The 13,657-nt window shown below is 39.1% G+C and overlaps 1 protein-coding gene and 1 non-coding gene across 2 annotated transcripts in view; both read right to left on the bottom strand.

The window, feature by feature from the left end:
- The window catches only part of LOC100974343 (putative ankyrin repeat domain-containing protein 26-like protein), a 51,288-nt gene that overhangs the window by 31,255 nt on the left and 6,376 nt on the right, over positions 1-13,657 (bottom strand). The window contains exons 4-6 of the mRNA XM_034940092.3: positions 10,796-10,899; positions 4,751-4,818; positions 1,258-1,311 (exon numbers count right to left, since the gene is read on the bottom strand). Coding sequence (XP_034795983.1) covers positions 1,258-1,311; positions 4,751-4,818; positions 10,796-10,899 — 226 coding nt within the window. The remainder of the gene's footprint in view (positions 1-1,257; positions 1,312-4,750; positions 4,819-10,795; positions 10,900-13,657) is intronic.
- LOC112437512 (U6 spliceosomal RNA) lies at positions 6,918-7,020 on the bottom strand. The gene has a single exon (XR_003026109.1). It is a non-coding gene; the product is annotated as a U6 spliceosomal RNA (small nuclear RNA).

The following is a 13,657-nucleotide window of genomic DNA, read 5'->3' on the forward strand; positions in this document are numbered from 1 at the left end:
TGGTTCTTAACTACTGGCTTTTACAGGCTACCAACTATTAATATTATTTCTTAAATAAAAAAACAAGCAAAACAAATGAAAAAGGCAAAAACCAAGAGAAAGATCAACATTTTAAAATTACTAAGTAGCTTTCTAACATCATTTATTTCACCATGGATGGGTGAAACCCTCATAATGGACTGATGCTAGTCCAAGGATTGGTGACAAGGAAGCTATAGCTTTGGCTACTGCAAAAGCTTCCTTTGTCTTACAGTCTCTTTATGTGGTACTTTCCATCTATCCTCCATATGAGGAATCATCCAACTGCAGGCCGCAGGTCCAACCCAGCCTGCCTAATGGTTTTGTAAATAGTTTTATGGGAGCTCAGTCCTGCCTTTTGCTTACATATTTTCTATGACTGCTTTCACACTACCATGGCAGGGTTGAGTAGATATAGCAGAGACCACATGGCCTGAAATATTTCCCACCTGGTTCTTTACATTAAAAGCTTCTTAATACCATAATCAGAATGTCCTAATACTCAAATCTAATCTTGTGACTTTTCTGCTCACAATTCTATAATGAATTCCTACAGAAAACATTGCTGCCTCCCTACCCGATGACCATTCCTTATCTTTCTTGCTGGAGAACCACAAGCCTATTTGAATATTTATCATCCTAATACTCCCTCCCCATCCCCAACAAAAGAAATAACTATTCTAATTTAATCATGGTCATTACATTTGTTTTCCCAGTGCCTGGTTTAGGAATGAGCATTTGGTGTAACAAAGCCAATAAAATGTGAAAGGAAGCCCACTGCAAGCTTCTGAGTTTTCTCCCTATTTCAAAGAAACATGAGAAGAAAAGCAGCCCTTCCAGCCTTCAGAAATTGTGTTGTGAGAACATGATATTTGGAGCTCTTGCTAATTAGCCAGCCATGAAAGGAGACATGTACAAAACAGCACAGCTGAAACAGGGACACCAAGTGGGACCCAGTGTTATCACTGAACCACCCACCAAAGCAACTCTGCTTCCTATTGTTTTAGTCACTGTTAGTTAGGTCCTTTAGTATTTGCAGCCCAAAGCACTCCACCTGGTAAATTTCCCATAGCCTGCAGGATAAGATCTACTCAGTTTAATACTATAAAGTATTAAAAAGTCTATCATGAACTTGCCTTACCTAGGTTTTTCCCTATTCCCAACCACTCCCATCTCAGTTTCTGCAACAGCAAAATAGAACTGCTCATAAACCCTGCAAAGTTCACTCAAGCATCTTACCTTTTGCACCTGCTGCTCCTTCTCCCAAGCACGCCATCTTGTTAGATGTTCCTTCTGCCAAACATGAAAACTTGTCAGATGTTCCTTCTGCCCACATCATCCTTCTGCCTCTTTACCTAGAAAAGTTCTACCCCTTCTGCATGCTTACCTGAAATCTTACCCACTTTTTAACAGCTTTCATTCCTCACCACATACTTCAAGTGTCTGGCACATATTTAACATAATAAGTGATCATTATACACTTCCAGACGGCATCCAGCACATAGTAGTAGGCACTGAATGAAGTAGCAAATAATATAAATGAAAATGATCGTAACAAACTCCTGACTGTTTTGTTTTTGTTTTGTTTTTTGAGATGGTCTTGCTCCATTGCCCAGGCTGGAATGCAGCCTCCCAAGTAGCTGGGACTACAGGTGCATGCCACCACGCCCAGCTAACTTTTTCATTTTTTTATTTTTATTTTTAGTAGAGTTGTGGTCTCACTGTGTTACCCAAGCTGGTCTCAAATTCCTAGGCTCAAGCAATTATTTTGCCTCAGCCTTCCAAAGTGCTGGGATTATAGGTATGAGTGACCATGCCCAGCCCTGACTGTATTTTTTTTTTTTTTTTTGAGACAGAGTCTCTCTGTTGCCCAGGCTGGAATGCAGTGGGGCGATCTCGGCTCACTGCAACCTCCATCTCCTGGGTTCAAGCAATTCTCCTGCCTCAACCTCCCAAGTAGCTGGGATTACAGGCGTGTACCACCACACCTGGCTAATTTTTGTATTTTTAGTAGAGACAGGGTTTCACTATGTTGGTCGGGCTGGTCTCCAACTCCTGACTTCAGGTGATCCGCCAGCCTCAGCCTCCCAAAGTGCTGGGATTCCAGGCCTGAGCCACCACACCCAGCCCCTGACTGTATTTTTAAATGTAACATGAAAACAAAAGAAGCTTACTCCCTAAAACGCTCTTGATAGTTTATTCATTAAATGGACAAGTGTATAAATGAATAAAAATATTTTATTTGAAAATTATTGGCCAGGTGCGGTGGCTCACACCTGTAATCCCAGTCCTTTGGGAGACCGAGGCGGGTGAATCACCTGAGGTCAGGAGTTCGAGACGTCTGGCCAACATGGTGAAACCCCATCTCTACTAGAAATACAAAAAAAATTAGCCAGGCATGGTGGTGGGTGCCTATAATCCCAGCTACTCAGGAGGCTGAGGCAGGGAGAATTGCTTGAATCCAGAAGGCAGAGGTTGCAGTGAACCAAGATGGCATCTAGCCTGGGTGACAGCGCAAGACTCCGTCTCAAAAAAAAAAAAAAAAAAAAAAAAATCTTGAAAAAACACACAGATATGAAATAAGGACAGCTGTAGTCTATTATGAGCACCTTAAAGACCAAGACTACGTGTTTCTCACCTGTAGCTTGCAAAATCTAACTTGTAAAAGTTCTTCGATTAGACCAGGCGGGGTGGCTCACGCCTGTAATCTCAGCACTTTGGGAGGCCGAGGTGGGCGGATCACGAGGTCAGGAGATCGAGACCATTCTGGCCAACACGGTGAAACCCCATCTCTACTAAAAATACAAAAAAATTAGCCGGGCGTCGTGGCAGGCGCCTGTAGTCCCAGCTACTCGGGAGGCAGAGGCAGGAGAATGGCGTGAACGCCAGAGGCACAGCTTGCAGCGAGCTGAGATTGCGCCACTGCGCTCCAGCCTGGGCAACAGAGCGAGACTCCGTCTCAAAAAAAAAAAAAAAAAAAAAAGTTCTTCGATTAATATGTACTAAATTAAAAGTGTCCTCATACAGTTCAGACTGTACAATGTATTTGGTGTCACATCTAGGTAGCATAGTAGCATTTTTGTTATTGCGAAGCACTTTTATACTTTTATTATAATTTGTTGAGCCTAGAGTTGAACTATTTCTGGTATTCATTACAATAACCTTTTGGCTACTGGTAAAAGTGTTTTGTTCTAACAAAATTACTGTTATCATGACAATTAACTAATGAAGAGAAGAACTTATCTTGTTCTAATGAAGTAAATGTATCTCATTCAATTTCAAATTAGGAAGAATGAAGTCAATAAGTGAGACCTTGTTGGTATAAGAATATGTAACATGACCTGTGCTTTTCAACAAGAAAATGCTTTTCTGACTTCTACACTTGGTATCTTCAAAAAAAATAATTTTCTATTAGTATTAGTGCACACTGGATAAGTTTTACAGTTCTTATTGACATTTGTTTATGGTACCAGAAAGGTATTGTTGAGTTCCCAGTTTTAAAAAGTTACTTTTTTTAGTGACATAAATCACTATGTAATACAGTTGACCTTTGAACAACAGGAGTTTAACCTGCAGCGGTCTAATTATATGCAGATTTTCTTCCACCTCTGCCACCTGAGACAGCAAGACCAATCTCCTTCTTCCTCCTTCTCCTCAGCCTACTCAACTTGGAGACCATGAGGATGACCCACTTCCACTTAATAAATAGTAAATATATTTTCATTCCTTATGATTTTCTTAATGGCCATTTTTCTCTAGCTTGCTTTCTTGTAAGAATATAATATAGTAACACACGTAACAAATCAAATGTCTTAACTGTTTATGTTATGAATAAGGCTCCTGGTCAATAGTCATCTAATTCGTAGCTAATTTTGGGGGGAATCAAAAGTTACACACAGGTTTTCAGCTGCACACGGGGTCAGTACTGCTAAATCCTATGTTATTCAAAGGTCAACTGTAATTGACATTTATTTACTAAATAAAAGCCTTTTTTTTTTTTTTTGAGATGGGGTTTTGCTCTTGTTGCCCAGGCTGGAGTGCAATGGCATGATCTTGGCTCACGGTAACCTCCACCTCCCGGGTTCAAGTGATTCTCCTGCCTCAGCCTCCCGAGTAGCTGGGATTACAGACATGCGCCACCATGCCCAGCTAACTTTGTATTGTTAGCAGAGACAGGGTTTCTCCATGTTGGGCAGGCTGGTCTCGAACTCCCAACCTCAGGTGATCCACCCGCCTCAGCCTCCCAAAGTGCTAGGATTATAGGCATGAGCCACACCATGCCCGGCAATAAAAACCATTTATTTTAAAAATTAAATAGAAGCTCCAATTTCATAACATATCCAGTTTGTTATAATGAGACTATAAATAAAATATACCACATACTAACTTAAAAATCTTTTTTCTTATTTATACAAAAAAAATCATATAAGATTTTAGGGACTACAATTAAAGAAATGATTCCTTTCAGATAATACTGTTTGAGATTATAAATTATCTACACACAACTTTTTAAATCTGAAATCTAACCTACTAAAAAGAAATTTAAAACACACACACATATGTGTATATGTGTGTGTGTATGTGCAGTATATATATATGTGTGTGTGTGTATGTATATGCGCAGTTTACATAGTGAGCTTTTAAACTACTCTTTGGTGATTAAAACTTCCTTGCTCTTATTTGTTAATCTATGGTAACACCACCAAGAGTAATTTACTACCAGAAGTCTTACCTGGATTGCTATTTTGAGGATTTCTAGGTGTCTCATTTTCTTTGTATTCAGACATTACTTGGTGAATGCTGTGTAAAAACGAAATAAGTAAAATTACTATTTTAAAACTGATATAAAAATAATTACCAAAAATGTTAAATTATTAGAGTATTTCAAATGATATCAGTGTTAATTTTAGAATTTTAATTATCCCATACACTTCCCATTTGTAAGCTCTACAAACTTCTCTTTAAGCAAAAATAACATGAAGTACTCATGAACTGAAGGCAGTATAGTTCAGTAAATTAACTTGCATTAGCCTTGTGGGCGGCAAGCCATCCAGGTGCCAAGGCAAGAGACCGAGGGCACGAGCTGTTCCAGTATAATAAAATATATAAAATAATAGTTATACTAGATACAGATCATAGATATGATTATGTATTAATATCATTCATCATTAGTTTGCAGCAATTACTCTTTATTCCAATATTATAATAATCCTCACTCTACAATCATAACCTAGGAAAAACCAGGCCATACAGAGATAGGAGCTGAGGGGACATAGTGAGAAGTGACCAGAAGACAAGAGTGCGAGCCGTCTGTTATGCCCGGACAGGGCCACCAAAGGGCTCCTTGGTCTAGCTGTAGCGCCAGCATGTGGGAAGACGCCCGTTGACAAGCAGACCGTGGTCTGGCGGTAGCGTCAGTGTTAAGGAAAAACACCCGCTACTTAGCAGACAGGGAAAGGAAGTCTCCCTTTCCCTGGAGGAGTTTAGAGAAGACTCTACTCCTCCACCTCTTGTGGAGGGCCTGACATCAGTCAGGCCCGCCTGCAGTTATCCGGAGGCCTAACCATCTCCCTGTGATGCTGTGCTTCAGTGGTCACGCTCCTAGTCTGCCTTCATGTTCCATCCTGTACACTGGCTCTGCCTTTTAGATAGTAGTAGCAAGTTAGTGAAAGTACTAAAAGTCTCTGATAAGCAGAAATAATGGCATAAGCTGGCTGTCTCCTCTGTCTTTCTGCCTCGGCTGACAGGCAGGGAAGGGCCCCCTGTCCAGTGGACACATGACCCACGTGACCTTACCTATCATTGGAAATGGCTCACACTCCTTACCCTGCCCCTTTGTCTTGTATCCAATAAATATCAGCGCAGCCTGGCATTCTGGGCCACTACCGGTCTCCGCATCTTGGTGGTAGTGGTCCCCCGGGCCCAGCTGTCTTTTCTTTTATCTCTTTGTCTTGTGTCTTTATTTCTACACTCTCTCGTCTCCGCACACGAGAAGAAAACCCACCGACCCTGTGGGGCTGGACCCTACAAGCCTGACATAATGGAAAGTGTCTTAACTCAGAATAAGCCCTAGCTCCATAACCAAAAGCTACTAGTTCTTGGATAAGTTGCTTTTGTTAGGTTCAATGTCTTCTTCTAAAAAGTGAGAATTTTACTGTCTTGTTTTACTAGGTTGTTATAAAAACTTGAGATAACGTATTTTGAATGTTCAGAAAAATAGTGAAGCAATGAAATAATTTGTTCTTGAACTTTATTGGTGAAACTATCTTGGAACTGCAAATAATATCCAATGCATATTTTTTGTAGGTTCTAATATTGAAATGTTGTGGTACTTGGGAAATATTATTAAGTCCTAATTTTGTTTATTAGGTGTTCTACTCTTTGTGGCTTCTAATTTAGGGCATCTCATATATTTCATAGTTTGTAACTACATTTATTTATAAACCTATTATCTCATTAAATTAGATAACATTAATTGTCTACTGTTACTGAGCTCATCGATCATACCAAAGGCAAAAAACTAATAGATATTAAGACCTGCCTTGGACTACTATTCCTTCTTTACAGACTCAAACTCTGAACCAGTAGATCTTTGTTAGAATGATGCTTAATCTCCATGTTCACCTCCAACTGACATAAAAGATAAAACTCTTTTTGTAAGTTCCATGAAGGAGATGCAAGTTGACATTTTCTCATTTCTGAGACACATACTAACAATATATTTGCACACAACATCCCATGTTTTACTCAGCTCCATTGTCATTCCATAGATCACTGTATGTGAATATTTTTGTAGTGAAAATCACAATTTCAATATTAAGTGCCAACCATTTTGCTTTGACTCATGCTGTTTCCTCAGAGCTAGTCAGAAAATTGTCAAATGACCTCCAGGGACTGCACAAAATATGAACCACTTCATGAACTTGTGTGTCATCCTTATGCAGGAGCAATGCTAATTTTCTCTGTATTATTCCAGTGTTAGGATGTGTGCTGCTGAAGCAAAGACAAAACTTACTTTACACATGAATACTCATGAGTCATGGATGAGACTTAGCTCTCATAAACCCAATAAACCTACTTTGTTGTTGAATGGCTTCCTGTGAGGTAGAATATGAAAATATTTTTAAAACTTGAGGTAGAAATGCAAGTAGTTAGGCCAGGCATGGTGGCTCATGCCTGTAATCCCAGCACTTTGGGAGGCTGAGGCAGGCGGATCACCTGGGGTCAGGAGTTCGAGACCAGCCCGGCAAACATGGTGAAACATCGTCTCTACTAAAAATACAAAAATTACCCAGGTGTGGTGGTGCATGCCCTTAATCCCAGCTACTTGGGAGGCTGAGGTGGGATAATTGCTTGAACCCAGGAGGCGGAGGTTGCAGTGAGCCGAGATCACACTATTGCACTCCAGCCTGGGCAACAGAGCAAGACTCCATCTCAAAAAAAAAAAAAAAGAAGAAAAGAAAAGAAATGCAAGTAACTTGGGAGATTTTCATTATTATGGAAAACAGATTGCTTGAGGATAAAACCACAAATTGAAAAAAAAAAGAAAGAAAGAAAAAGAAAACACACAAATTGGCACCCACTGCTCTAGGGAAGGATAATATAGAACCTTCCACTCCCTAAGAAAATGTGCTAAACAGCTGTAAAGGCGCCTCAGAGTACAGATCTGGTAACAATGGAGTAAGAAAACACTGATCTCTTTCTGCAACATTATTTAACCTCTTTGACAGTTTAGAACAATCTCAACTACTATTTGACAGAAAAAAGACAAACAAGGGCCTCAAAGGATAACTTACCACGAATGCCTCAGCTAAGTCTAGGCTAAGATGTGGGCTCCACAGAAGGTTTCGAGTGTGGGGGAAGGTTGGTCAATTTTCTTTTTTTTTTTTTTTTTTTTTCTTTTTTTTGAGACGGAGTCTCGCTGTCACCCAGGCTGGAGTGCAGTGGCGCGATCTCGGCTCACTGCAGGCTCCGCCCCCTGGGTTCACGCCATTCTCCTGCCTCACTCTCCTGAGTAGCTGGGACTACAGGCGCCCGCTACCTCGCCCGGCTAATTTTTTGTATTTTTAGTAGAGACGGGGTTTCACCGTGTTAGCCAGGATGGTCTCGATCTCCTGCCCTCGTGATCCGCCCGCCTCGGCCTCCCAAAGTGCTGGGATTACAGGCGTGAGCCACCGCGCCCGGCTAAGGTTGGTCAATTTTCTCACTATGTGTGTGGCTAAAGCTAGGATGCCCAGCTGTCAGAGCAGGATGCTAGTGCTTTGGGAACAATGGCTGAGCATATATGTATGTGAACTAAAAAAAGTTATAGCTATGAAGTCTAGGTATGAATCACCATGAAAACTGAGGGCTCTGAATTAGTAAGCGAATCCTGGTGGGAAAAGTCAAGCATTAACAGACTGCAGAACCACTTTTAACGGCAATAATGCAGGAAAAGAATCAAAGGAAACAACAGAATGATTAGAATGTCCTTTTCTTCCCTTCCTTCTGACCGGTAAAAGATTGTCATTTTTATCCTTCTTGGACTTAGGAAACCCCTTAGGTTCTTGAAAAATTGAAAGAGGAGGGTATAGGAGATAGCCCTCAAAAGACCATACAAGATTTTCTGCTAAACTGAACATTTCAAGACCCAAATAATTAATTAGAGAAATCAGAGATGTGGCACTATTTTTATCCTACGCATGTGGCTATACTTGGAGTAAAAGGGACAATGTTGGGATCTCTAAGGCAAAGATCTCAAAAGTCCTGAGATAAAGAATTCTGTACCCATTGATACTTCTAACCAGTCCAGCCTTTTGCCTGATTTCTGGCTGATAAAGTGGACTAACTCACTGTCACTCCAAAACGACCTGAATTAAACTATAAAATCTCACCAGATGTATAGGATGCAATAGCTATAATTATTTTAAGCCTCAATTTAGTGTAAACTAGCCTTCTAATATAAAAACTTGCCTAGTAAAAGGACTAAAAATGGCATAATCTTCTGCAGCACATCTAGACATATCTTGGGAAAACACATCAGCATTTTGCTGAAGAAGAATGCTGACTATTCTTGCTGATTCACAATGTACAGCAAGAACGAGGGCTGTTTTAAAACACCAGAGAGATAAATTCTTTCTTAGGAACTTTAAGAAAGTTATTTAAAAAGCTAATTTGATATAATATACCAATTTAATATCTTGCCTGTCCATGTAGAATTAAACATTTACATGTACTAACAAACATAAGCATCTTGGGTGCTCAAGTGTTCATCTTCATAAATTACCAACAATGCTTAAAAAAAAAAAAAAAAAAAAAAAAAAAGCCTCTTGTCCCAGTAGGGTATTACGTCATAGAAGTTGCTAACTTAAAGTCCTTTGATGAGCAAGAAGCTATGCTGAGATCCCTTATCTAATGTAGGCAAAGATTTAAAGACAGATACATTGTAATTCAAAATCAGCTAGGGGTCAGATAAGTAAGAGCCATCTGCAGGCAGGAAACAATAATACTAATACTAACGGTAACAATAATAATAATCATAGTAGTTTCAGTTAGTGATGCCGATACACATGTGCTAGGCACTGAACTAAATTTTATATATATATATGTATATATATATATATATATATAAATCTTTCTTCCACACAACCACCCTTGAAGGATATATTATTATCCTCCTTTTCATATAGAAAAACATATTTGGTGATAAGTAATGTTCCCAGGTCACATTTCTAGCAAGTGAGAAAGCTAGGACTTAAACCCAGTCTTGTGTGAATCTAAAGCCTAGCTCTTTTCTCTTTTTCAACCACCTATGGCTTGTCTTCATTAGAAGAAGAAGTTATTCATTTAAACCTATATTTTCTTCCTCTGCCCATAGCAATTACAAATAAAAACATCAGGGCCGGGTGCAGTGGCTCATGCCTGTAATCCTAGCGCTTTGGGAGGCCGAGGTGGGTGGATCACCTGAGGTCAGGAGTTCAAGACCATCCTTGCTAACATGGTAAAACCCCATCTCTACTAAAAATACAAAAAATTAGCTGGGCATGGTGGCATGTGCCTGTAGTCTTAGCTACTCAGGAGGCTAAAGCAGGAGAATCGCTTGAACCCTGGAGGTGGAGGTTACAGTGAGCTGAGATTGCACCACTGCACTCCAGCCTGGGTGACAGAGCGAGACTCTGCCTAAAAAAATAAATTAAATTAAATAAAAACATCAAAATACACTAGAAATGAAATAGAAAAAACTAATGAACCCACGGTATCTGGTAATAGCAATTAACAGCCACATAGGGATAACTTAACATTACTATTTTTCAAAGAAAGCAACTTAAAGAGTCATCTAGAAGAAAAAATGATTTTCAACTCCTATTTATGTCTAATATAGCATGTTTAAAGGAAGAGCATATAAGAAGCAGAGGTTAAAAACTACTATAAAAGGGTTAAGAAGTTCAATATTTATTAAATCTTAAAGTATACTAAAAGTTAAAATCTACATTTCATACAACTAACAAAACCAATATAAAAACACTTTGGTCAAGTCACATGACCAAAAACATCACATTACAAATAACAAACACCAGTCAATATAATAAGAGAAGATGAATCCTACTATATACTCTTCTCTATGTTGCCCAGTCCAAATAATTGTTTTTCTACTTAACCGATGATTTGTGTTGATATTTTTTACTATATCACAATAATTACAAGTTAATCTTCTTATTAATCTAGTATTTCTAACTAGAGAGACTGTTATCACTCTAGAATATCAGTCAGGTTTTAAAAAAAGAACTAATTACTGTACCTTTCAAGCTTAACTGCAGTTAAATTTTCTTTTTGCTTTCTTAAAAAGTCTTCCATTTGCTGTTTTTGTTCATGTACAGCTAGCAAAAATGGTGTGAGTTCATCCTGTAAAACGGCAAGAGCAACTGATAATTCACAACGTTACATATTTCTCAACTGAACTGGAAACTTTATATTTATGTAAGTAAGTAAGTCCCTTCCTTTTCATTCTTCTTTGCTTTTCCGTCTGCTGTTCCTTCCCTTGGAAAAACCCCTTCTCCTCCACCTCACCACATGAACTCTGGTCATCTCCAAAACTCACTTCAATACCAGCTCCAATAATCTTCGCTTCTGTCACAGCACTTAACATAGTATATTGTAATGATTTTATTGTTTTCCATGTAAACCAAGAGCTTCTTGAGGGCAGGGGCTCTATCTTTTATCTCTATATTCCCAAATCTTAAGACATATTAGTAAAAGCTTCAAGCGTTTTTATTAATGATCTAAATTATTGCGTCTAGACTAGTGTTTCTTAAGCTGCATTGCAAAGAATGTTTACTTTACCAGATGTGTAACACATCCAGCTACAGCTAAGAATAACCTAGAAAAGCTTATAGGCACGCTAATGAGAAGGTGTTTATTTATGGCAAATATAAAAAATGAGAGTTAAATATAAAGAATATTTACCATAAATAAAAAGAATATAGAATTTAGCAGTTTTTTTTTTTAAACTTCTAAATTTTAAAATTCAACTCTGGGGCTAAGGGATTTATATAAAATATAGGCTATATATTATAAACAAATAGAAACTGTCTTGAAAGCCTTGACATCTTTATCAAAATATACTGTAAGACGAGAGTTGTCAAATGCTTACAAGGGCAAAGGGGGTGACCTAAGTGAGGTACCTAGGTGGGCACCACAGCAAACTAGAGAACACAGGCCTCATAGAAAGGGGTAACCTCTGCACATCAGACCAAACAGTGATGTGGGCTCAAGGGACACCAGATTTGATTCTTAAGAGAAGCCTAAAATCCAGATTTGTATATAAGTCTCCTAAATTTTACCTGTTGACACAATTTATGAAGGCAAGTGAAACATACCTATGGGCCACATTTAGACCGCAGGCCTTGCATTTTTAAACTTGCCGTGGATGTGTTGCCAAATGGTTGTGCATAAAGTAAGTGTTTGCATGTAAAATATTTTTTCTTTAGTTTCAGATGTTTTACCAAAAAAACAGTCCCCAACATGTAATAAAATTTGCTACTAAGACTCACACTACCCACTTCAATAATTTTTCTAGCATTTATTCATTTAAAATCTGTTAGTAAGTAGTTTTCTGAGATTGTTAGCCAAATAGATATTTAGTTCATAGGAATGCTGAAACGAAATGATTAAAAGAATTTACGGCCGAGTGCGGTGGCCCACGCCTGTAATCCCACCACTTTGGGAGGCCGAGGCAGGCGGAACACCTGAGGTCAGGAGTTCAAGACCAGCCTGCCCAACATGGCGAAACCCTGTCTCTACTGAAAATACAGAAAATTAGCTCGGCGTGGTGGCAGGCGCCTACAATCCCAGCTATTCAGGAGAATGAGGCGGAGAATCTCTTGAACCCGGGTGGCAGAGGTTACAGTGAGCTGAGATTAAGCCACTGCACTCTAGCCTGGGGGACAAGAGTAAAACTCCATCTCAAAAAAAAAAAAAAAGAATTTATATCTGTACTCTTAGTAACTTCATGGTTTTCAGGGTTTAAAACTGTCATCCTGATTATGCCAAAACTCTATGAACAGACATAATGATATAGCCCATAATACAGCTTCAACAACAACAACAAAATGTTTAGAATTTGCTACAATTCTAATTAAGGAAACTCCACTTGCAATAAAGATTTATTGGCCTAATTACCTGAATGGTAACAAAGAGATGTGAAGTCCTGAAGGGGTCAGCCTCCACTTAGTGAAATACTGCCCAGGCTGAGTGTACTAGCTCATGCCTGTAATCCCAGCACTTTTGGAAGCTGAGGCAGAAGGGCTGCTTGCAGCAACCCAGAGTTTGAGACCAGCCTGGGCAATATAGTGAAACCCTGTATGTACAAAAAATTTAAAAATTGGCTGGGCATGATGCTGCATGTCTGTAGTCTCAGCTACTCAGGAGGCTGAGGTAGGAGGATCACTTGAGTTCCAGAAGGTTGAGGCTGCACTGAGCTTTGATTGTGCCACTGCACTCCAGCCTAGGTGACAGAGCAAGATCCTGTCTCAAAAAAATTTTTTAAAAAGAAAGACTACCCATAGCAAATTTATAAAGACCCGCTGAATGGTAGTAAATAATTAATGGTGGGAAGGAAAAGGTGTTATTCTGTAAGCTGATAGATATTGCCAACAATATTTCTTTTAGCTTCACAACCACAAAGGTAAAGAAAAATGGCTAATATTATTGAAAAGGAGAGATTTTAAGGAAGTAGTACCTATCAAACTCCAACTCTTCTAGAGATTTCTTAACTCTAGAAGAGCAATTTATATATTACACTTATCTATTCAGTGATTCTTAACCAGACATGTATCAGAATTTTGAGGAATTTGCTGTTATTTAGTCAGCAATGGGGTCTTACTATGTTGCCCAGGCTAGACTCAAACTCCTGGCCTCAAGCAATAGCCCCACCTCAGCCTCCTGAGTAGCTGGGACTGTAGCTATGTTTCACCATGCCTGGATCCAAGGAAATATTTGTAAACATGTATGTCTAGGCTTTATTAGATTTACTATATCAAAATCATCAGAGGAGAGGTTAGCTTTGTAGAATTTTTTATATCTCCCTAGGTTACAGTGATGCACAATTCTAGCTGAGAACTACTGCAATCGACAATTACTTCCATCATCTCTCACCACATGA

This window comes from Pan paniscus, chromosome 18 (assembly GCF_029289425.2).
Source record: "Pan paniscus chromosome 18, NHGRI_mPanPan1-v2.0_pri, whole genome shotgun sequence".
Taxonomy (NCBI): Eukaryota; Metazoa; Chordata; class Mammalia; order Primates; family Hominidae; genus Pan; species Pan paniscus.